The 22,619-nt window shown below is 47.5% G+C and overlaps 2 protein-coding genes across 6 annotated transcripts; one reads left to right on the top strand and one right to left on the bottom strand.

Annotated features, from left to right (window-relative positions):
• Positions 1-188: 188 nt before the first annotated feature.
• Positions 189-20,824, bottom strand: tbcd (tubulin folding cofactor D). Of its 3 annotated transcripts, XM_088356752.1 has the most exons (39): positions 20,311-20,824; positions 18,436-18,486; positions 18,255-18,352; positions 18,038-18,139; positions 17,818-17,964; positions 15,399-15,454; positions 15,110-15,242; positions 14,515-14,560; positions 13,794-13,926; positions 13,604-13,728; positions 13,401-13,461; positions 13,245-13,319; positions 12,533-12,624; positions 7,818-7,974; positions 6,954-7,011; positions 6,855-6,884; positions 6,568-6,653; positions 6,408-6,488; positions 6,233-6,306; positions 6,018-6,135; positions 5,561-5,621; positions 5,473-5,495; positions 5,363-5,394; positions 5,204-5,266; positions 5,057-5,133; positions 4,908-4,989; positions 4,631-4,749; positions 4,460-4,551; positions 3,663-3,803; positions 2,784-2,867; positions 2,373-2,531; positions 2,158-2,296; positions 1,383-1,507; positions 1,084-1,161; positions 934-1,020; positions 776-863; positions 599-708; positions 421-505; positions 189-285 (listed from the first exon to the last, which is right to left on the bottom strand). In XM_088356752.1, the coding sequence occupies exons 1-39, from the start codon at positions 20,567-20,569 to the stop codon at positions 250-252; spliced, it is 3,663 nt and encodes a 1,220-aa protein (XP_088212878.1). In that variant the 5' UTR covers positions 20,570-20,824; the 3' UTR covers positions 189-249. The 3 variants fall into 3 exon arrangements, 2 of the variants coding, with proteins under 2 accessions (XP_088212878.1, XP_088212877.1); XM_088356751.1 differs by having other exon boundaries at positions 189-505; XR_015853205.1 differs by lacking the exon at positions 189-285 and having other exon boundaries at positions 467-505; positions 1,084-1,175.
• Positions 8,205-12,236, top strand: znf750 (zinc finger protein 750). Of its 3 annotated transcripts, none has more exons than XM_088356754.1 (4): positions 8,205-8,357; positions 10,367-11,428; positions 11,528-11,945; positions 12,042-12,236. In XM_088356754.1, the coding sequence occupies exons 1-4, from the start codon at positions 8,284-8,286 to the stop codon at positions 12,045-12,047; spliced, it is 1,560 nt and encodes a 519-aa protein (XP_088212880.1). In that variant the 5' UTR covers positions 8,205-8,283; the 3' UTR covers positions 12,048-12,236. The 3 variants fall into 3 exon arrangements, with proteins under 3 accessions (XP_088212880.1, XP_088212879.1, XP_088212881.1); XM_088356755.1 differs by adding an exon at positions 8,489-8,694 and having other exon boundaries at positions 8,332-8,357; positions 11,528-12,236; XM_088356753.1 differs by having other exon boundaries at positions 11,528-12,236.
• Positions 20,825-22,619: the final 1,795 nt, after the last annotated feature.

Genomic DNA, 22,619 nt, shown 5'->3' with positions numbered 1-22,619 from the left:
TTTGATCTAAATTAGCCTTGAATAAAGACTAAGCAGTCACATGAATTAACAGAAAAAATGGACAGCCGGACTCAGACACTGACTCGGACTCGGATTCGGTGGTCAAGAGGCCGGACTCCGACTCAAAATCGGACCGAGTCCACCGCCCTGGTTACAACAGTTTGAATGCGACAAAAAAGAGCAATGCAAAGGATGACTTGGCTCTTTTATTTGGCTGACTAAGGGAAGACTCATGCATTCAACGCAATGTCATCCGTCCATTTTCTGACTCTCTGGGGACATGTTCTGCCAGAGGTGGAGAAAGAGACACACATGAAGTCAGCTGTGTGTAATGCGCTTGCAAAACATCAACGCAAGTCCCGATTGGTGGATCAGAAAAGATGTCGCTGAGGTCAAGATCAGCTCTGTGTGGTGCGTTACCTGAGCAACCGGAGGTTTCATGGAGACTCCCAGCAAATGATGTAGCTCATTTCTAGTGGTGTGCAGAGTGGCAGGTTCACGTTCCCTTAAAACAAAACAAAACAAAAAGGGGAGGGACATTGCTCGCTTGGAGACGTGAGGTGAAAAAGGTATGGTCTCTCAAAACGTGGCTCCTTACCAGTCTGTATCGCTGAGCAGGTTCATGACATCGTCCAAAACGTCAGGAACGACGACGTCGTCGTATGTCAGCAGCATCTCGTACATCAGCCTGGCAGTTGTCGTTCTAACCTGCGGAGAGACAACAGAATTAAAGGGAGCCGGGTGACGAGTGCACTGTTGTTTCTTTGCAACATACCAAGAGGAAGGAGTTGCAGAGCAGCATCAGCAGCTCCTCCAAGACCTCTTTGCGGACCTGGCCCGGGAACTGGATGAGACCGCAGTAGCTGGGGGAGATGAACGAGTGGCACGAGTCAGCGTGGACGTTTGCTATTTGCTTTGCTTGCAGCTACTCACACGGTGACACAGGCGCGCAGCTTGTACACGTCCTTGGACCGCCCAACCGCTCGGCACAGCGACAGCAGCTCCACGCAGAAAGGGTGACTTGGGGGCAAAAGGTGCATCAGCGCCATAGCCCACGCGTGAAAAAGCTGCAGTGACACTCACTCTTCTTCCGAGGTGAAGATGTCGAAGCAGCCGTTAGACAACAGCAGGTTCGACATCTTGAGGAAAGGGAGGGCGATTCTGAAAAGGACATCCTGTTGAAATCAGTTGTAAGCCAGACAAGTCAAAGTAGAGGAGGATGTCGTTGACCAAGACCATTCAATCCATCCATTCAGTCACTCATTCATTCATTCTTCCGTCCATCACTCTATCAGACGTGGCTTTGCCCTGATCACAAAGCAGCAAATGGTTGACTCAATGTGCTTTGGGTGACAACAAAGACCAAGAGCTGCTCTTGGTACCTGGTATTGCGGACATTTTCTCTCAAGATTTGAATCAGGGCATCCATGGCAAAGTGCTCCAGGGCGGCGCGGTCACCTTGGATCCCACGCAGGAAGTCAAGCAAAGACTGGGAGGAGGCCGTCACCTGAAAGGGGCACAGCAGCTCAGCGGTTTGTTTGCACAAACGGGCCACATTCCAAATCTCGCAGCCATCCAATCTGCTGGAGCTCGCAGTCCGGCACCGTGCTCCAATCGGCGCTAAATTATGAGCCTTGCGACAGCTTGTACGTTTGCCGATGACATAAAATCCTCTTTCGAGTTCCCTAAATAGATAGGGATCTAGCCGAGGTTCCGCCACAGGACGCTTAGCGGAAGGCCGGCCTACGCTTTGGCTCCATAATTGTTGTGTGTTGATTTGGGCCCGGCTCATTCTGCAGGCGGCCCTGCGCCAACATTTCCGAGTCTTGTGTGTAGAAAAAAAAAACAGTGGCGAGAGCAAAAACAAACTCGGACGGACTTCGTCGGCAACGCGGTTGTTTTAGTGACCTCGCAGAGAGACAGACAGAGAAAAAGAGACAGACAGAGACAGACAGAGTCAGAAAGAGAAGGAGAGAGAGAGAGTGGGGGGGGGGACACTTGACTAAGCCCAATGATAAAACTGAAATGGACCATCGTCTAATGACGGTGCAAGACCTTGAGACGCTCAGCTCCCTCTTTCAGTATATTTGCAATGCACACGTTTTCCCTCACGAATCACAAACAGTCTACAAGAGGAGCGTGCTGCCGTCCACTTACTGTGGATTGAGCCATCCCACCCACCGACACTGTGAGGCCCAGCAAGGTTTGGTCGCGGTACTCGGGCAGTCCAAGTAGCCGGGTGATATATGGAAAGGCTTGGGATGGCGCTTTCCAGTTCAGACTGGATTTGACATCCCTGAAACAGGAAGGAAGAGCCCCTCATGAAGGTGACAAGGAAACGCGAGCTGGGCAGGCGACAGGCAGGCACTCACGGTGGAAAGATGCTTAACAGCGCCTCCTTGTGGGGGATGTGCGGAACAGGCGGGTCGGAGTGGTGCAGGAGGTGCGTGAAGATGGCGCCGGCGTGCGCTCTGTAGCGGTCGATATTCTCAGCCGACTGCCGCGCCAGCTTGCCCATCATGCACTTCACCCTGCGAGCAACAATCACAACTTCCAGCAAAAAAAAAAAAAAAAAAAACACCGCGGCAGATGTGCTGTCGAGCTGCCTGAGAGGGCTTAACCATTTGGAAAAGTACAAGCAAAGTGCCATGATGAACCATCAATTATTTTTTCTTTCGTTGTGTTTCAAACTAAAAATGTGTCATGGAAGGAGGCGTTAACAAACAATCTCAAAGGAAGGCGCGATGGAAGGGTCTCGACTTAGACCCTTGGCATCTACTCACTGCTCTGGGAGGAGGATCTCTGGGGCTGTTTGTGTCACCAGGATTGTCACATCCTTCAGACTCGTCATTGCGGCCTCTCTCACCCTAAAAAAAAAAAAAAAAAAAAAAAAAAAAAAAAAAAAAAAAAAAAACATCAAAAGAAGGGGGGGGGGGCGCGAAACGGGTATGGTGAGATTGCATTAAAGTTGGTGGCGTACATTGAAATTGTCAAACCAAAATGGAATGTGACTGGTGTTTTCAAATACAGGTGCATCTCAATAAAGTCAAATATTGTAGAAAAAAACAAAAACATCTTGATGTTCATTTAAGAAGTTAAATTCCAATATATATTAGAATAGATTCATTGAACAGAAGGTTTAAGACTTTTTCCTACTGAATTTTGATTTACAAAAGGGCACATTTCATTTAGAAAGGATGTCTTCTGTCATTGGCTCTTTGGAAAAAAACTAATCCCAAAACTAATCAAAATAAAACCTAATCAAAATGTATAGTAACCATTCTGATGAAAAAAACAAACAATAAAACTATAAATCATGCATTTGACATGTTTTATAATAAAACTACAAAATGGATTGCGTTTTGACCACATTAGAGGTTTTGAAGATGCACCTGCAGGGCTTATGTTTTTGAACAGAGGTAGAAAGAACGCGCCTGTCCCATGTCGCAAAAAAGGACAACGGACGAGCCGGGTGGGTGGCATTCCTGCCTGCTGAGGATGCAAGCGTTGCCTCGGGCTATTGCTGAGACAATCGGGTGTGCGCAGGGGAACAAGTGAGGCAGGCCCCGAGGGAGGGCAACATTGTCAACAAAAGAGAAAAAGGCAGCAGAGGAGGAAAAAGGCAGCAGAGGAGAAAAAGGCAGCGAGCGAACACCACTCACCAGGCGCCCACGCCCCCTCTCCTATCGGTGGCGTAGTCATCCATGCTGTCCAGCAGGACGGCGTACACGTGGGCAATGTTCTCCGAGCACAGAAAAGACGCTGGAGACCCGCCGGTACAAACGCCCGCTTTCAGACATACTCTGATTAGAAAGAAGAACCAAGATGGTCACATGTCACATGTCAACACCAACACCCCGCAGCTGCGCTCAAAACATTGAATATGTAATCCTTAAAAGTTGTTGGTCTTCGGGGCCAAAGGTTGGCGGTTCACAATGGGTATCCATTGCGTATTTTCTGGTGCCTTCCTTGCTCAAAATTATACCAACAGGGCAGGACTGATTCAGCTACATCTTTATTTCTCTTCTCCAACAAGTCAACTCAATTCACATTCCCTCTTTTTTCTGTAAGATACTTGAATGCCAATTGAAGCCTTGTTTTTAGACGGATAAATAAAGTTATGTTGAGTTTATCCTGAAGAGTTTTGGAGGGCCAGCAGGGGGGGGCCTTGGAACAAGTAAACAGCACAATTGTTTGAGAAACCCTCGTGGGAGCCCTGTCAGGAAACGTGTTAATAAATGAAGAAAAAAAAAGCGTAGGCTCCCATTTGAGTGACATGTCATTCAGGTCCTGCAGGTAAAGCCAGTAGGGTCAGTCTTATCTTGCCCTCAGTGAAGCTTGCGCACGGCAGAACAAACAACAATGAAGACACAAGAGGGCCTTTGACGAACAAGGACATGGCAAAAAGCAAACAAATGAAAATCCCAACCCAATAATGGAAGAAAAAGAGGGCGCTCACTGGGCCAGCGCTTGGACGGCGTCCCTCCTGGCCTCCGGGAAACGGCGCTCGCGCAGACAGGCGGCGTGCATCTGGCCGAGGCCGTCCAAGATCTGGGGCCACGCAAACGCAACTTAAGATGACGTCGAGAGAGCGCGTGCAGTACGAAAGGCACCTTGACTTGAGGCGCACCTGCTTGAGCTTGCCGCGGCTCATAAAGCCCGGCAGACAGCCGAGGGCGAGGGCAGAGCTGCAACGGCTGAGCATCTGCGGACTCCGCAGCTCCTCCGTATAGCGAGTGACGAGCGCGCCTAAACACACACACATTATATTTGGTTGGCAAATTGGACAACTGCGGCCGGCTTCATCAAGCGTTTGCTATGAGCAGACATTTACAAAACAACAACAAAAAAGAGACCTGTCATTGCATGAAAAATGTCACAAATTAATCTCTTGAAAAATAACTCACTCTGCTGCTCTGGGTCAGCCTGCCCAGGCCGGGTCTGGTAGTATTCCTTGCACAAGGCAGACAGGGCACGCAGCGCGGCATCCTGCGGACGCAAACGAGAGCGCTGCTCAAAGCTGAGTGCACTAACGGTGCCCACACGGACGCATTACCAAGACGCCGTCCTTGACACGGCCTGAGAGCAGATGAAGTGACCCGATGGTGTCGTCAACAAGCGCCTGCCAGCCGGCTGCAAGGCAAAGCGGCAAGCTCACGTGCCTGTCGCGACTTTTCACGCGGGTTCAAGCAAACTGACTCACCGATGACCGGCTCGTTCTTGAACGGCATTTTGGACAAGGAAAGCGTCTCAATAAGTCGGCACACTGCAATTCAAACAAGGAGCTCGGATGTCATCTTGCAGGCAGGAAGAATGACGTTCATTTTAAAAACCTTTTTTTTTTTTTTTAAGAGTGACTCACTGGCTGGCCTCATCAGCTCTCCACCAAAGCCCCTTCAAAAGAAAACCATCAAAGCCATCATTATGAGGAATGCCCATCAGCAGCATGTTGACTTCTTCCTGTCTGCTTACCTGTACTGTTTCCTGTCTTGGATCTAAAAGTGGGTCAACACATCCAATTTAGCCCAAAGAATGATTGAACATGCACAGCGTGTCTTACTTTCTGGTGAAGATCCTTCAAAGCCGCCACACACTCGGAGGGAACCATGTCCACGACAGTCCTGTTGTTTGGAACAATGAGATAACAAAAACTGGAAGAACTTCCAAAGCACGTTCCAATTTTGGATTTGCGGCAGCACGCGGCGCTTCAACTCATTAACACACTTCTTCCAGTGAAGCGAAACAAAACACTCATTGCAATGGCAGCAAGCTTTTTGCAAGGGAGCACTACTTGGGAATGCAAAGGGCTGACACTTTCACATACAAAATGACCATGTTATAAGTTGTGGTCACGATTTCTCCCAGAGTTGATGGTAGCAAAGAGATGAACGGCAAAATAGTATGTTGAAGATGTGAGCAACAGCTACAACCCAGGTGACTTGCGAGCGGTTGTGCGCTTGAAGGCGGCCAGCCGCCGCCGCGCGACTGTTTTGGTGGCGTTGCTTGTAAAGATCTACCTGACAGTGCGGAGGCCTAGTTTGTAGAGTGCATAGGTCACCTCCGCACACGCCAAGATGGCTCCGTGGCGACCTTGAAGGTCTGCCGCCGCCGCCATCTTCAACAGCTGTGGCAGAACTGCAGCAAAGGCGCGAGAAAGACTTTTCCTTTGTAAAGCTTTGTACGGCAAAAAATGCTCCTGGAACAGTTGAGCAAGGCTGTGCAAAGGGTTTACCTGAAGCCGCCATGTAGTCAGGTGCTTGAGGCGTCAGGTTGTGAAGCGCTTTGGAGGTGAGCTCTCGAATCGCACTGGAAAACACGTTTGACAATTGCTTACTTGTTGCTGGCAAAATGTGAAGAGATGACTCAAAGAAAAGAAAACATGACACAAAACAACACACATGACCTACCCATCCCAGTGGTTGACCTTCTTGACGACCAAGTGGTCAATCATGGCTTTGGTGTACTCAGGAAAACTGGCAATGTAAACGCTGCAAAGCCAAAAGCAAATTCTGAAGGTGGGCGCCTGAGTCGCAGTGGCGCTTCTTCCCTCGGCTGACAATTGCTTACCTGGTGTTCAGGTAACAGCGGTTGCGAATGCCCACAGCGTGAAAGTCCGCCGCCGTTGCAATATCGATGCCGTGAGGGAACGTCCCCTGCGGTCAAGAACAAAACGCTTGAACAATACTGCAATGCTAAAGGGCAGGCCTGAACTTTGGCCTGCCTTTGTGACTATTGCCCCACTGTTCGAAGGCTTTCACTAGCGCTGCAAGATGAACACTTGGTAGCAAATGAGCTTGGAGAGGAAAAAGCGGAAAAAAAAACCCACAATATTGAAGAGAGGTGTGATCACCAACCTGCCTGCCAACGTTTTCCTGGAAAGCAGCCTGGGACAAAGCAAAAACATTTTCATGAGCAAGATGCACAGGTCACAAAGGTCGCTAGGAGGCACTCACTGAGGCGGCTCTGCGGCAGCTGACGTCTCGATCGAACGTGGCCGCCACCAGCAAAGAGCTGTCGAGGCAAACAAGCATGAAAACCCAAGTTCAGCCGGCTCACAATTCAGAAATTCTGCTTTGTGCGAGCCACTTCACCAAAAAGATGCATTCACATGAGGTCATTCCAAAGCTCATGAAGCTGCTGCTCGTGGAACATTTTCATCTTTTTAGCTGATCATGTCCATCGGAATCGACCCATGATTGCTACGATCGCAAACCACAACCCGAAGAAAGAAAGAAAGAAAGAAAGAAAGAAAGAAAGAAAGAAAGAAAGAAAGAAAGAAAGAAAGAAAGAAAGAAAGCAAGCAAAACAAAGAAAGAAAACGCTAAGACGAATGCTCCGACCAACACGACCAGCGTGTGTCTTTGGGGGCAGGGATCAGATGTCAACTACCTCTGCTGACACTTTGACCTTTAACAACTGCGCCTACCCCGGGGATAGGAGAACAAAAAAAAACGAGTCCTGATTCCACTCCGGATAAGTCGTTGCTCACGAGGCAGGATCAACCAGTTACCGGCAGGGTCTGTGAGACAAATGCTTTGCCTGGTTCCCACACACGCAACAGTGAGTCAGTTTCCCTTCCAAGGGAGCAGGAACCAGCTTGTCAAAGCGGTGACCGAAACCCACAGCCGACAGGCAAAACCCGGCAATCCTGTCCATGAGGGCAAACGGAGAGAAAGGTGTTGCGGAGGCCGGCGGGCTGCTGAGTCGCGAGCCGCAACACGTTTGCCTTTGCCACGAGCGTTATCGACCACTCAGACTCGCGCCGGCCTGGATCGAACTGGGTCCGGTTCTCGCAGTCAGCCGTCTTTTGCTCTGACCTTGCGATTTGGTTGACAAAGGGCCGCAGCTCTTTGGGATCGTAGGCCCTGGCGAAGGACCAGCACACGTAGCAGGCGGCGTCGCGCACGTTGTAGCCAATGCTGCACGCGCCCCTCTTCTCATCGTAGGTCAGGGCCAAGGTGATGAGCGGCACAACTGCACAAGACAAAGTGGCCCCATGTCAGCAACAGCCAAACGAAACCTCAAAGCATTACCCATGGGACGCCTGCTCGCTGGGGAATAGAGCCCACTCACAAACATGAAAAAGCCAAACAAATGGACACATTCGAGTGATAAACGAGCGTGCCCACAATTATTTGTCAAAAGGAGGACCTGCGGTGAGCGGGGGCTCATAGTGCAAACCGTTGCTGGAGGCTCGATTAATATCAGCAACATTGGTGTTGCCCGAGGGCGCCGCTCTTGGGACTACTGAGGCCCCGCCCACAACCGCTCAAGCGAATGTGAATGGGCTTCACGCACGCTGGCTCGCACAGTCACTTGAGGCAGAGGAGCGGGACCCACCTCCACTTCCAGAGCAGGTAATGGTGATGGCTTTTGTCTGACGAGCATATGGTGATTGGGAGCATGCCGATTGGCGGGCGGTTGTTGTTCCTTTGATGTTTTGAGAATTCAGGTTGTAAGCTTGACTCAACGTTAAAACCGATACAAGGCTGCTGCATCCAAAGGAAAATCTCTTTTGGATGCAGCAGCCTTGTTTTTTTGTCATAGAGCTAATTGGCGTTCTTAGCAAGGGAGTGGCCAAACTTGAGCGACAACTTCTTGCAACAGCAAACGACAAGCAAGTTCCTCCGCGCAGGCGCCACTACAGCTTGTTGTACACGCTTTTGCGAAAATACAATGTGGAAAAAGGCTCAGGTAAAACAAGAAAACGCACACTCCTTGTATTCCTGGCAGCCGGCTGGCCGCAATGTGATGAGCGACAGCAGCGGGTATTTTCCACGGCATTTGCGGCCATGCAAATGCACGGCATGCATATGTTTGCATATGCAAGCATGCGTCTGTTTGGTATACGACCTGTTTGGGCCAGCAGTTGTAGAAAATCCATTCGCCTCAGGCTGCGCACTTTTGGGCGGCTCGAGATTTTGGAGCGCCTGCTCATACACTCGTATTATTCAAAACAAATATGTCCTAATGCCTTTGGGCCAGGGTGAAACTTATAAGCAAACAGAAGAAGAAGAAAAAAAAAAAAACACTATTTGTTGGCTTTCATCCTCCCAAATGATGTTCCAGTTGCAGGGATGAGAATGGCAAATGTGACAAACACTGAAAAGTGGCCGGGAGTCTGGGGGGCCGATATATATATATATATATATATATATATATATATATATATATATATATATATATATATATATATATATATATATATATATATATATATATATATATATATATATATATATAATCTATCATTGAAGATGTATTCATTAATGATATCATGACAATAACCTAACATTAGCTAACTTTCTAAACCCACATCCTTGTAAAAAAACAAAAAAACGTGCCTTTGTGTTTTTTTGTTTCGATGTGCTCCTTAATGGTCCTAACGCCTCGACCCCCTTAGCTGATCATATCTTGACAGAGAATACACAAAACCTTCCCCGGGACATCTACTTTACGGATATGTTCCGTCAGGCACATGTTTATGGACTGTGTTCCGAGTTGTAAGATGACCTTGCTCTTGAGCCATGTCTAACCGAAGCAGTTCTTGATCCCGTTTGGCTTGTCTATTTCCCTGGCACGATCCTCATCTTATTTCTCCAAAACTTTAGCCATTCTGGCGAAAACTTTTGCTGAGCAGGCCCTCGATCTATCTAATTAAATAACTCGTCTACATGTGATGAAAACCCAATCGCAAATTCACATTGTGGCGGTGTAAAAACACTTAGTTCTCCGCGTAAGTTAAGTTAACAAGTGGAAATGATGTGACAAAAGTAGCGCCAAAATGCTGCCGAAAATAAGGCAAATGTCGCATCACTGCTGCCAGTGAGTTAGGTTTACAGAGGCAAGCCGATTTCCGTATTCGCAGCTTAACTAATTTTGCCTTGAGATGTGCCAAAAGATGCTGTCGCGGCGGGCGAATGCTCCCGAGTCGCCGAGGCTAACGTTGCCCAGCCAGCTGGCCGGCTGCTTCCCCCCCCGATATATAAAAAAAAAATTCTCAACGGATTTGCACGATTCACGAAAATGATACTTTCGATGGAAAACAACACGGAAATCAGCGGATCCGCGGAAAATTCTCATCCCTGCAGTTGATCCCTTCACATGTCTGATGGCTAAGCTGAAAACGAGTCGAGCTTGGGGTGACGCACCCGCCGTGGCATCCATTCGACGGACAGCCGTCCAATTTCGTTTCTAGCCGTAATCCGAGCGTTGAACGCAAACGACAAATGCAATGAAAAATGGCGCTTAACTTTCAGTCGCACGCAGCGACACGAGTCGATACGAGACCATAAGAGTGGAAGAGAAATGTTTGGGCTCTCAAGTGTGTCGTTGGGTGTCACATTTTGCCCCCCTGTCAATGAAGGAATTGGATGGCAATGGCCAGTGCCCAAGAACGGAAGCCCAAAAGGCCACACTACATCCCGCGCCCACCGGGGAAACCCTTCAAGTACCAGTGCTTCCAGTGTCCCTTCACCTGCAATGAGAAGTCGCACCTCTTCAACCACATGAAATACAACTTGTGCAAAAACTCCATCTCCCTGGTGTCCCAGAAGAACAGCCAAACAGCTCGCCAGCTCAAGGCCCCCGCCAACAAATCAAAGAGTGGGGCCACTTTGCCAGGAGCGCAGGAGAACGCAGCGGCGGTGGTGGAAAGAAGCCACACCGCGGAGGAAGTTGACACAGAGAGCGATGCCGCGGGCATGAGGGAAAGTGGCCTCTTAACAAAGGCCAGCGACGTGGCGGCTGAGGAGCAAGACTGGCCTCGCCCGTCCGCCTTCTCCCTGGTGACGCCCAACCCCGACGGAGCCCGAGCAAAGACGTCGTTAGTGCGGCTGTCAGACTGTCCCTTCCCCTGGACGCTACGGCAACTCCCCTCACCCGTGGGTCCTGAGTACACGCCTTACTTTGGGCCTTTCTATTCTCCCTACAACCATACCGCAAGGCATCACACGAGCGCGTCTGCTCCTCTGCACTTTGACTTTGCGGATCCCCAGAGGCCAGTGACACCGCAGGCCACTGCCCCGCCTTCCGCTTCACTCATGGCCACCACGTACCCATACCAATACTGTCACCCGACGGACACGGGACGGCCGTTTCATTGCGGCCTGTACAGAGCCCGCCAGCTCTCCGGGTATCTCCCTTTGCACTGGTACTGGCAAAACCCGGCTGCTGGAGATAAGCACGTTGACATGCCGTCTGCTCACAATCATTTGGCTGAAGAAGGGCAAAGCGGACACAAGGAGACTGGGCTGAGCCCCAAAGAGGGCTGCTCTGCCCTGGGCTCCCCCAATAGACCCAGCCAGAGGAAGCAGCAGGACACTGGCCCGCAGGGCTGCCGCTCGCCCATAGAAGAGCAAAGCGACGCCCGGCGCAAGGACACAGCTGAGAGCCTGCTGCAGCTCGGAACTCTGCTTGCCGACAAGGGGTAAGAAATGATCCGCTACATTCGTCCGTCCGTCGCACTCACGTTTATATTTGTTGTCATCTTGCACGACTCCAATTGCTGGACGGATCTCGCCAACAGATGGGCCGAGAGGTTTGGAAATTGCGGCATGCCCGCACGGTGCTCGGAAGCGGCGTCCAAACAGGAGGACAACACAGGCGCCGTGGCACCGCTAAACCTCTCGATGAGGCACCCGGACAGCTCAGGCGCAGACGAGCCACAGGGCGTCGAGGTGCCGCTCAACCTCAGCCTCCGCTCTCCTCACGCCGAGCCCATGGACGAAGAAGCGTGTGAGCAGAGGCAAAGGGCGGCGCTGGCACTCTGTCAGCTCGCCTTGCTGCGCCGGCCAGCGCAAGATTCCACTGCTGCCGACCGGCTGTCAGCTTTAAGGGAAAAGAGCAAACGCAGGAATGCGGCAGGCACCGAGCGACCCGGCAGCAGTCAGGCCAAACTACAAAACCCACACAAACCAAAGAGGAGAAAAGCGGCAGCGCGGCCCGTAAGGAGGCCTCGTCGCTACTAAACAAGGAAAAGCGACACTCGCCTTTCATCGCGACTGCTCGGACCTTTGTTGATTTGGTTTTTCTCTGTTCAGATCTGAGATGACTGCAATTTTTTTCTGGATTAAGAAGAGACAAGATGGACTGTATTCTTTGTTATGATGAGATCATCCTCTTGAACATGGACATTACTGAAGCAGTGAAAGATAGATGCTGATCGCTTCGTAAGGAAACGTGAGGTCACTCTACCTGGCATGTAATGTCTGTTAAAAATAAAAAAATTAAAAATCTTACAGTCCATTCGTTGCACCTGTACGAGACGAGTTTGACTTCCCCATTAGGAGCTGGGTTTGGGCATCAGGCGGCACAACGCATCCACATGCCGCAATGCGCCACCCCGTTGACCACACGAAAATACAAATATGCTGATATCATCAGTAAAGATGATACAGCTCTTACAGGTGTACCTAATAAAGTACCTGATGAGGCATGGGGCAGTGAATGATGATGGGGCATGTTTTTTATCAGGCAAATAAAAGCATGAATAAAGATACACTCAATTTATGAGGACGTAATGATGACTTACCCTGGCTTAATCTGGAGGGCAGCAGGAGGCCTCTCCGGCCAAGTTCGGCAAGGGCCAGACAGCCACCGTGCCAGCTGTCCGTCTCCTGGAAGCTTTTATACACGCATGCACATCCACACAGACACACACACACACACACGCACGCGGTGGCTTAACGCCTCGCTCACACTGGGTGCAGAACGGTCTTGTGCCGCACTTCGCAAGGAATAGAAAGCATTGGAGTGAGCGAGTCAACTCACACTGGCTGCAGCGCGCCAGTGGAACGTCGCCGCAGTTTGCTCACCGTCCGCAAGCCTATTTTTTCCATACACCGCAAGCATATTTTCATGAAGCCGTAGACACACTCATATAGGAAATTGGGCATCGGCATACTAGGTGGATCCGGCATATTTAAAAATAAAATAGTTTTCTGAACTAAATTTTTCATTTAATTCACAACAACATCACATATCTACAACCTACAGACCTTTCATTTCAGTTAACTACATAGCTTGGCATGAGTCGGACATTTGAAAGGCAAAAACAAGTTCAAAATATTGTAACTTGACAAAAAAAAACACTAAACACAAAACATACTTAATGTCCCAAATGCATATAAATGTGAACAAAAGGATGGCTATTGTTTACAAATAGCTCTTTTACCCTCTTTTTATCATGTGAACTCAACGCCCCCCAGACAGGCAAGAAGGGCTTTCCCTTTGAACTAACCTACCTGAAGCAGTCCAGCACTGATGCCACCACCTCGTCCGCCAGCTCCTTGGGAAGCCTCCCAGTCACTCTGCCAACACTGAATGGGTTCAAAGGCACACTTGTGCTTAATGAGGAGCATGAAGCAGCGGGAAGTCTTGCGTATACGACAACTCATTACCCCTTTGCCGCAGACCAACGCACGATTGTCTCCTTGTCCTTGAGCCCGGCCAGTAGATGCTCTGAGAACAACGACAATGGCGAAACGTTGACCCATCTGCTCAACGGGCAGTCAAGATTACGACCGAGCCCGATTGTGGCTGCTGTGGCTCGCATTTGCACATCCCAAGTGTGGCGCCCAAAAGCAAAACAGAAGCCACTTACCAATAACAATCTCTAACTCTTGTGGGATATCATAGTGGTCCTCCCCTCGCATGGTCTCTTGGAGAGTGTCGTCGGCTGGGCTGCTCAAAAGGCTGGATGCTATGCACCTGCTTCCTCTCTGGTACCTTGGATGCATTCACGTCATGAGTTACAGATTCGGATCACAGGCGACGTCGCTCTCGCATCTCACCTCCAAGGGGCCAAGCGAGGCTTCAGATAGGTGAGGCCGAGTCGCTGGATCAGTTTGACGTTGAGCTTCCTCAAAGTGGCTTGGCTGCTCTTCGAGAGCCCTTTTGCTTCGAGACAGTGCAAAACTCGACAAGCTAGGAGGGAACAAGGACAACATTGTTCACAATTGCACAGTTGGGGAAACGATCCTTCTTCCGCAAAGTGTTGTACATTACGTTGCAAATTCAAACGCTCCCATTTATTTCTTTGTCGCAACGATATTCCATCCTCAGCTTAACCTGAGCCGAGGCGAACTTTATAAAAAGAGGAAAAGGCTCCCCCGCCCGATTGAAAGAAGCCTAACGTGTCTGCATGCAAATATGCCCTCTTGATGAAATTTTTTCTTTTCATATTCTTTGTTGCCACAGGCAAAGACAACTGAATGGAACAAAGCCCATGGAGGCAAACTAGAGCGTGAACCTCCCACTGAGGAAGAACAAACTTCACAAAATGCGTGTGTGTGTGTGTGTGTGTGTGCATGTGTGCGTGCGCATGTGTGTGTGTGTGTGTGTGTATCAGTGGGTGGGAATCCCAAACAGCCAAATGTAATTTCACCTCCAAACAGTTTAGTGCAATACTCTTGGTCATACAGTCAATTCCAATCCCCTGGAAATCAATGTGAATACTAGTTTGATGAATGTGATTACTAGATTGATTTCACATCCATTCAAACTTCAACCTACCGTGCGCTAAGAGATCCTCCCGTTTGCCATGCTGGAAAAGCATCGCCTGTCAGAACACAAATCAGATGTCAGTGAAAAATTCTATGCATGTGAGATTTCACCATATGTAACTCAATGCCCGCGGCAGGGAAACAAAACAATGGTTTCATCCATACAACAATTGGTTTAAGGCCTTGAAACGTTGCAGGAATGCATTCTTCAAGTTTATCGGATCTCCCTGTGTCATTAAATGCGTCGACTTGCTTGCGTGACCATTCAGTAACGTGACAAGGGCCTCATTGACACAACGTGCAGATTTGGTGGGAGGCATGTTGCTGTGTCGCGTGGCAACTTTGATGGATACTGCAACTTTTCAAAACCAAACAGGCCACCCAAACATCCAGTGAACAACCGCAAGAGGCATTTGAGGAGTGGTATGCAACTAACGAGATATAGTTTTTTATCCTCCTTTTTTACAGAAGAATGTCACAGATTATTGATAGGCCTGGCAACGCTTTTAACTTATGACAAAAACGATTCATTTATAAATATATACAAAGTATCTAAGGCTTGACCCACTTGTTCATGCGCGCGCATGTGTTATTCACATGCTTACCAGAGACTGAAGAGCACCATCCAGCAGCCTGATGGAGTCCAGGGACTGGTCATTATTTTGTTCGATCGTGTTAAGGCTCCAGTCCAGGAAGCCTCCAAGGTGCTTCTTGAGCACATCTGGCCGCGTCATGAACCTCTCAAGCAAACAAATAACATCAATGGAGCGCCACATTTATGAGCCAGGCAGCAAAACACCGCTCTCTAGTGGTCTACATGAACACATTCCAGTTCAAAGTCAGGAATACTCTTCTGCGTAAGTCTTTTGCAGAAGATTATTTTACCATGCTTACTTTGACACCAAGACGGAAGCAGCAAGCCTGCAGTTATCGCTGACACCGAGATAGGACTGCACACAGAAAAGACATGATCACAAATATGTGGACCATTTCTTTTCCTGCTGTTAAGGAGGTCATGAAGTAAACGTGCAACGTTGCAAATATGTGGACCATTTCTTTTCCTGTTAAGGAGGCTATAGAGCAAACATGAGCAGTATTAGTGATATCAAAACCCAAGCATTCACATACAGTGATCCCTCATTTATTCCTGATAATTGGTTCCTAGATAGGTGAAAATCCGTAACATGAAGTCAATATTTTTACGATATCCGTACAAGACTTTTATTAAAAAAATTAACAGTTTATTGTATTTTAAATACTTTGTGTTTTTAAACACTTTTTAAACATTTGAAAGTTAAACTGACTTTTAGAAACATTCTTTAGGGCTTCACTAAAACTCAAAAGTCACAAAAGAAGTATTGTAAACGTGTCACAGCTCCGCTCTGCTCTCGCCGCGCTGGCCTACTGACGCGCCCTCATGCTGGTCCGCAGGAGCGCGCATATCCAATGTGGAGCTGCACGCGCTAATCAGTGTTGATCGCTGCCACCTGTAGCCCATGTTACCGGCTGATTAGGGCATGTATTTAAACCCCGCGAGCCCATCAATCTGCGGTGTTTTTTCTACCTCGATACACATATGCCTGCCACCTGTGTAGCGTGATGCCCATTTCCTAATTCGCTGTTTAATGAAAGCCTGCTTTTATGATCTGCTCTGGACTTTGTTTGGCTCAACTTTCTGCCTGTCCCCGACCACGCTATGTACGGGCTTCGATGACGCACAACACGCTCACTGACCGGCTTGTCAGCTTGCCTCGTTGTCCAGCTCTGCCGGCATTCCATCCCTCCTTATCTCCTTTAAACTAAAGAGCCCGTGCTGCATTTAGTTGTCCGACCTTGTTCGTGACAAAACGAAACACAAATAAGAGATGTAGAAGAGTGGTTATGTAGCGGGAGGCTGAGATAAACCGTGGTTAGAACCGCTCTTACAGCTCTAAGCCAATTAGCGGCAAGGATACAAATCAACATGTTCCCATTAGTCTTGTTTCCTCTACAGGCCAATAGTGTGCTGTAAAGACAGACAAAGCCCCGTGTTCCAAGTGACCCTACAAAAACCCGCGATGCTCTGAAAATCCGTCCGTTCGTCTTCTAGAACACTTGTCCCCATGGGGGTCGCGGGCATGCTGGAGCCTATCCCAGCAGTCATCGGGGAGTAGGCGGGGGACACCATGAACCTGTTGCCAGCCAATCGCAGGGCACATAGAGACGAACAACCATCCGCGCTTGCACTTTGGAGTGCTCAATTGCCCTACCAAGCATGTTTTTAGGATGTGGGAGGAAACCGGAGTGCCCGGAGAAAACCCACGCGGGCACAGGGAGAACATGCAAACTCCACACAGGGAGGGCCAGAGGTGGAATCGAACCCGCACCCTCCTAACTGTGAGGCAGACGTGCCGCCCTGCACTGAATATAGCCGCAATATTTGTTTTCATAAAAACTCGCAATGCACAGAGGCCGCAATAGGTGAAGGGCCAAGTGGCGAGGGATCACTGTACTGAAAGTAAGTCAACCTAAATCCAAAGTAAACCTCTAAAATGGACTTGACTACATACGGGTCTTTGGAAATTAGTCTGGGAGGGCGCCATTCATTTGCATTTATGGAAGACTGCTTTTATTAGACCTGGGAACTGCTTTCAATTGCAGGGACAAAGAGTACCATATTGGCCCGAATATAAGACGACCATGATTATAAGACGACCTACTCTTTTTCAAGACTCAAGTTAGAAAAAAGACTTTTGAACACCAAATTTAATTTTTATACAGAAAATGATTACAGTACATCTGCAACAAACGATTATAACAATACATTCTAGAGAAAAAGCAAGTTATTTTGCCTCATTCAAATCATGCAAAAACGGTCTATCACATCCTAATAGTTGAACATTTAAATATGTAAACTAAAGTGCAATAGTGTAAATGAATGGCTTCTGTTTTTTCCATTTTCTGTTATTTGTTCTCTTATTTTCTTGTCTTTTCTTTCTTACCGCTATTTTTTATTTTTCTTCTTCGTGCTACCGCTATTTTTATTTTTATTCTTCGTGACAGGGGTTCGCTTTGGCCTGGGGAGTTAAGTTCAGCATTCGTTATAAAAATATGTGGCGCCATCTAGCGTTGTGAATGGTTATAATGTCTAGACCCCGAATGTAAGACGACCCCCACTTTTTCAGTCTTATTTCAATGCAAAAAACACCGTCTTATATTCGGGCCAATACGGTATTAGTGAAGTGTAATCTGTCTCCTGTTTTGACTTTTCGTGCGTTAGAGCATTCTCAACCATAGCACCTGGCGATGCGGAATCGGAACGAGTTCAACTTGCCTTGGCAATAGCGAGGATGCGCTCCATGATGGGCTCTCTGGCGCGGCCGTCTTCCGACTGCAGGTTGCCATCCAGGCGAAAAAGGTCAAAGGGCGTGAGGCAGGTCATGGACAGCCACAGCAGCAGAATGTAGCGTGTCGACCACGTCTAAAAGAAGGGCGACACGGTCAACTGCCTTTCCCGACCCCAAAACGGAAGGACCGTCTCGTGCCGATGGAACCTGTGTGTCTGTCGGATCCTGCTTGGACAGCAAACCCAGAACAGGCTCCATGTCGGCGACCTCGTGAGGCAAACGCCGCATGAAGATTTTGTAAACTCGCACCTGGGCACAGACAAAAATCAATAATCAGTCAAGAGAAGTGACCAACGGTCGCGTGGTCACATTTTTGCAGCATGTATTTTTGAGACCCAATGAATTAGATGCAGATCAGACTGACCTTACAGACGATGTAGAGGAACTTGAAGGCCAAATGAAACAAGGAAGAAGGGCAGTCCTCACACCTCACCGGCTTCAACAACATGTTCACCATCCACTCTAAAACATAATGAATGCATTTAAATTGTATTTCTTCTGAGGCCTATTTGAGGTTTTTTTTTTTTTTTTTTAAACAAACTCACCCAAGTGTGGGTCCAGCAGATGAGGTTGATCTTGATATCGGTCGAGAATCTCTGTTAAATGGACATGAGCAAAAATTATACTATTTATTTATGGTTAATTGATTAGAGTACTTGGCAGAATCTTAGTGAAATGTATACGTATTGTAAAAAACAAATTGGTTGGTCCCCAAATAAAAAAACTAATTAGTGACTTTGAGGAGGAACATTTGTGGGCTGAGGACATGAACAGTGAGCAGGTGAGCTTTTCCGCTACGTGCCGCGAGAACGACGTGCTTAGGCCTGAGGAGCCGGGAAATGTGTGACGTAAGGTGACCAGACGTCCTCTTTTGATGGACATTTCCTACTTTTGAGCCCTAAAAAAAATGTCCGGGGGGAAATTTCCAAATCGTCTGGGATTTTGTTGGACTACCTCAAACATAATACATGTACAGGACATTTGCAATAGAATTGCCAGTCCTTTCCATTTCACTCAATTTCAGGTTTTTCTGTATCGTTCACAAATAAGTCACTCCCTTCTCCTTAAATCTAGTCACTTTGCTATGAAGTAGGGTGGGCTGGCCAGTAGAACGCTGAAATGAAAATGCACGTTCACGGAGGAGTTCAATAAAAAGATTCCCGTGCTTTTGCCAGGGTCGTGATCCTTAAGAAGCTGAGTGCTTGACATGCAAGGCAGGCACAGTATCTCACAAAAGTGAGTACACCCCTCTCATTTCTGCAATGTTTTAACTATATCTAGTCATGGGACAACACTGATGAAATGACACTTTGAGACAATGTTAAGTAGTCACTGTAGAGCTCGGATAGCAAAGTAAATGTATTGTTACTTCAAAGTAGCTCAAAATACAACAATGAATGTGTAAAATGTTGGCAACAAAAGTGAGTACACCCCAACTGAAAATGTCAAAATTGGACACAGATGTCAATATTTTGTGTAGCCACCATTATTTTCCAGCACCGCCGTAACCCTTTTAGGCATGGAGTTCACCAGAGCTTCACAGATCACCGCTGGAATCCTCTTCCACTCTTCCATGATGACGTCACGAAGCTGGTGGAAGTTGGAGACCTTGCACTCCTCCACCTTCTGTTTGAGGATGCCCCACAAATTTTCAATAGGGTTTAGGTCTGGCGACATCCTTGGCCAGGCCATCACCTTCACCCTCAGCTTCTTTTGGAATCCAGTGGTCGTCTTGGAGGTGTGTTTGGAGTCGTTATTGTGTTGGAATACTGCTCCGCGGCCCAGTTTACGGTGGGAGGGGATCATGCTCTGCTTCAGTATTCCACAGTACATGTTGGCATTCATTGTTCCCTCCGTAAACTGGGCCGCGGAGCAGTATTCCAGGACTTTAAAAGCATTCTCTAAATTTCAGCGACGGCTCTGTCACTATAATGCGACCAGCGCGGTGCAGTTGCGCGGTCGCCGGCGCGCTACGGTTGCGCGTTCGGCGGTGCGCTGCAGTTGTGCGATCGGACAAAAATGCGCAAAGGAAAAAATGCTTAAAAAAGGCGTATATTTTTTTGTCTTAGAACGGATTAAAGTTTTTTCCATAATTTGTAATGGGAAAAATAGATAACGGAATTCGAACGATTCACTTCTCGAACCGCCTTTGGAACGGATTGTGGTCGAAAACCGAGGTTTGACTGTATTTCCTTTTTTTAACTTAGTGTACCACTGTAAAACTAAAAAATGTCAGTGTACACATGGTTTTGTTTGTGTAAATATGTTTTTATTTTATATGTTATTTTGGGTTATTCGGGCCAATAAATGCAATCGCTATGCAGACACCATGTCATCTGTGTCATAATATATGACCCCCCCTCCCCCCCAAAAAAAGGTTTTCTGAAACCCAAATCTGGTCACCCTCGTGTGATGCTCACTCTGAAACTTCTCCGTGGCGGACTCCCGACTGCTCAGCTCCCCGTGGACGTCCGGCAGACCCGCGATGAGAGCCTCGACTTCGTCCCGCTCACCGAAGCCCTCCAACACACACGTTTTTAGCTCTCCTCCGTCCCCAGAGGAGCCAATTTGCTCGCCTTGGCTCGCTTCGTCGCCTCCGCACCCGTTGTCCATTTCTGATAACCCCATTCCGCCACCGTCCTCGCCTGAATACGTATCTCGTGTCCTCGATAAAGCCATCTTCTCTGTTTTACAGGCTCCAATAGGTGTGACGTAGAGGCTAACTTGCAAGTGTTAGCACTCGCAGTTAGCAAACAGAACGTGTTGTCTTGTACAGACGTAGTGAGAAACTAATTAGAAATGGCTGCACGATTAGGTTAAACTACAATAATACCAAGTAAACAGCAGCCAAGCAGAGCGTTACGCTTGTTAGCAAGTGCCCTGCTCCGATACAGCAAGCGGAAAGGCTCAGTCGTGTTGGCTCGTGAGTGAACGATTCGTTCATAAACAACGAATCAATTCAGTGAACGAGAGTGAGCGAATCACTTCCTAAAGTGATTCGTTCTTTTTTTTCCTTCCAAATAACTTCAACCAGTAGGTGTCAGTAATGCCCATTGAAGCTGGTGCCACCTCGCCGTAAAACAAAACGAAGAAGAAAATGACGTAACTTCCCGTTCACCAACGAGTCGTGAATTGCATTTCCCGTTCACCAACGACCGAATCTGCGAGTGAACGAACCACTCAGTGAGTGAATCACTCAGTGAGTGATTCGCATTTCCAGTTCACCGTAAGAATGGATCAGTGAGGGAACAAATCCTGGCTTTCCCGTTCGCGAACGACTCAATGAGTGAACCGCCTTCCTGTGCATCAACGGATCAGTCACTGAATATGTTGCGTCTCCTGGCATGAACTATGTAAGCCAGAATGTAGATTTACGATTTACTTATAGTAGGTTTTAAGTCAAAGTCAAAGTCAAAGTCAGCTTTATTGTCAATTTCTCCACATGCCAAAGACACACAAAGAAGCCGAAATTTCGTTCCCCCCTATCCCACGGTGACAAGACATGGCTCACAACAGACAAACAAGTAAACAAGTACAACAAAAGCGTGCTGAATAAATAATGAATAAATAACACAACAATAAATAAATAAATAAGAGGAGCAGAAAAAAAAAAAAAAGGAGCAAGTGCGCGTACAGCAGACATTCCCGAAAACAGCGCAACAGTGCCGCACGCTACGCAGAAGCGGGTAGCGAGTTCAGGGCCCTAACAGCCTGGAGAAAGAAGCTGTTGGCGAGTCTGGTGGTGCGGGAGCGCAAGCTCCTGTACCTCTTCCCAGAGGGCAGAAGGTCAAACAAAGAGTGAGCCGGGTGACTCACATCTCTGGCAATAACGTGTATGCATAAATATGCCTAAATGTTGTTATCCAATATATTGACTGCAGTTTCACATTAGATTGCTGGTTTGAGATGTACTTTTATTATTATTATTATTATTATTATTATTATTATTAATTTATTTATTTTTTATTATTATAAACATTTATGTTATAACTTGTCTGGTGTTTTATTCCTTATTTTTATATTCACCAATCAAAACATAAAAATCAGACATTTGTTTAACTGCTTTATATGACAATATGTATATGTGTTTTACGTTGATATATGAGTTGGTGTCCCCCAAAATAACAAATGTCGGGTTTTTTCTTCAACCTTTTATTCAAACACAAACACATTCGGTATAATAACACCATCAACGACAAGCCAACAAATACAAAATTAAAACATCAATGTCGGCATAACGTGTATCGGCTGGCAATAGCATAGCAGCAATGCTGTCTGTCACTCACTCACTCACTCACTCACTCACTCACTCACTCACTCACTCACTCACTCACTCACTCACTCACTCACTCACTCACTCACTCACTCACTCGTGAAGACCAATCAGCAGCGCCAGCCAGCGTTAGATGGAGGAGGGACTTTACACGTCAGTGACGTAACTTCCCGTTCACGAACGAGTCGTGAATGTATTATTATTATTATTATTATTATTATTATTATTATTATTATTATTATTATTATTATTTTAATAAACATTTATGTTAAAACTTAACGAACGAGTCAGTGACGCAATTTCCCGTTCACGACCGGGTGAGAGACTTGCCAACGGGTTAGTGTGTGTAGGTGCTGTATTAAACAAAGAAATGTGTTAATTACCCGAGCCAATTATTATTATATATAATAAATTGGGGGTGGGGGTTCTGTAGTTGTATTGTTTGATGTGTATGGT

The sequence above is a fragment of the Syngnathus floridae genome, chromosome 17 (assembly GCF_059516105.1).
Source record: "Syngnathus floridae isolate MCC-2025c chromosome 17, RoL_Sflo_1.0, whole genome shotgun sequence".
In the NCBI taxonomy this organism is placed as follows: domain Eukaryota; kingdom Metazoa; phylum Chordata; class Actinopteri; order Syngnathiformes; family Syngnathidae; genus Syngnathus; species Syngnathus floridae.
This window is presented reverse-complemented; position numbering and strand designations above follow the sequence as displayed.

Bases quoted from the DNA above. Each gene is read 5' to 3' on its own strand.
- tbcd (XM_088356751.1), bottom strand. From the start codon at position 20,569: ATGGCTTTATCGAGGACACGAGATACGTATTCAGGCGAGGACGGTGGC. The intron at 4,990-5,056 runs GTAATGCGTCCG...TTGCGTCCGCAG, and splicing joins GTGTCAAGGACGGCGTCTTG to GATGCCGCGCTGCGTGCCCT. The intron at 506-598 runs GTAAGGAGCCAC...TTTTGTTTTAAG, and splicing joins CTGCTCAGCGATACAGACTG to GGAACGTGAACCTGCCACTC.
- znf750 (XM_088356753.1), top strand. From the start codon at position 8,284: ATGGGCTTCACGCACGCTGGCTCGCACAGTCACTTGAGGCAGAGGAGC. The intron at 8,358-10,366 runs GTAATGGTGATG...CTGTCAATGAAG, and splicing joins CACCTCCACTTCCAGAGCAG to GAATTGGATGGCAATGGCCA. The intron at 11,429-11,527 runs GTAAGAAATGAT...TCTCGCCAACAG, and splicing joins ACTCTGCTTGCCGACAAGGG to ATGGGCCGAGAGGTTTGGAA.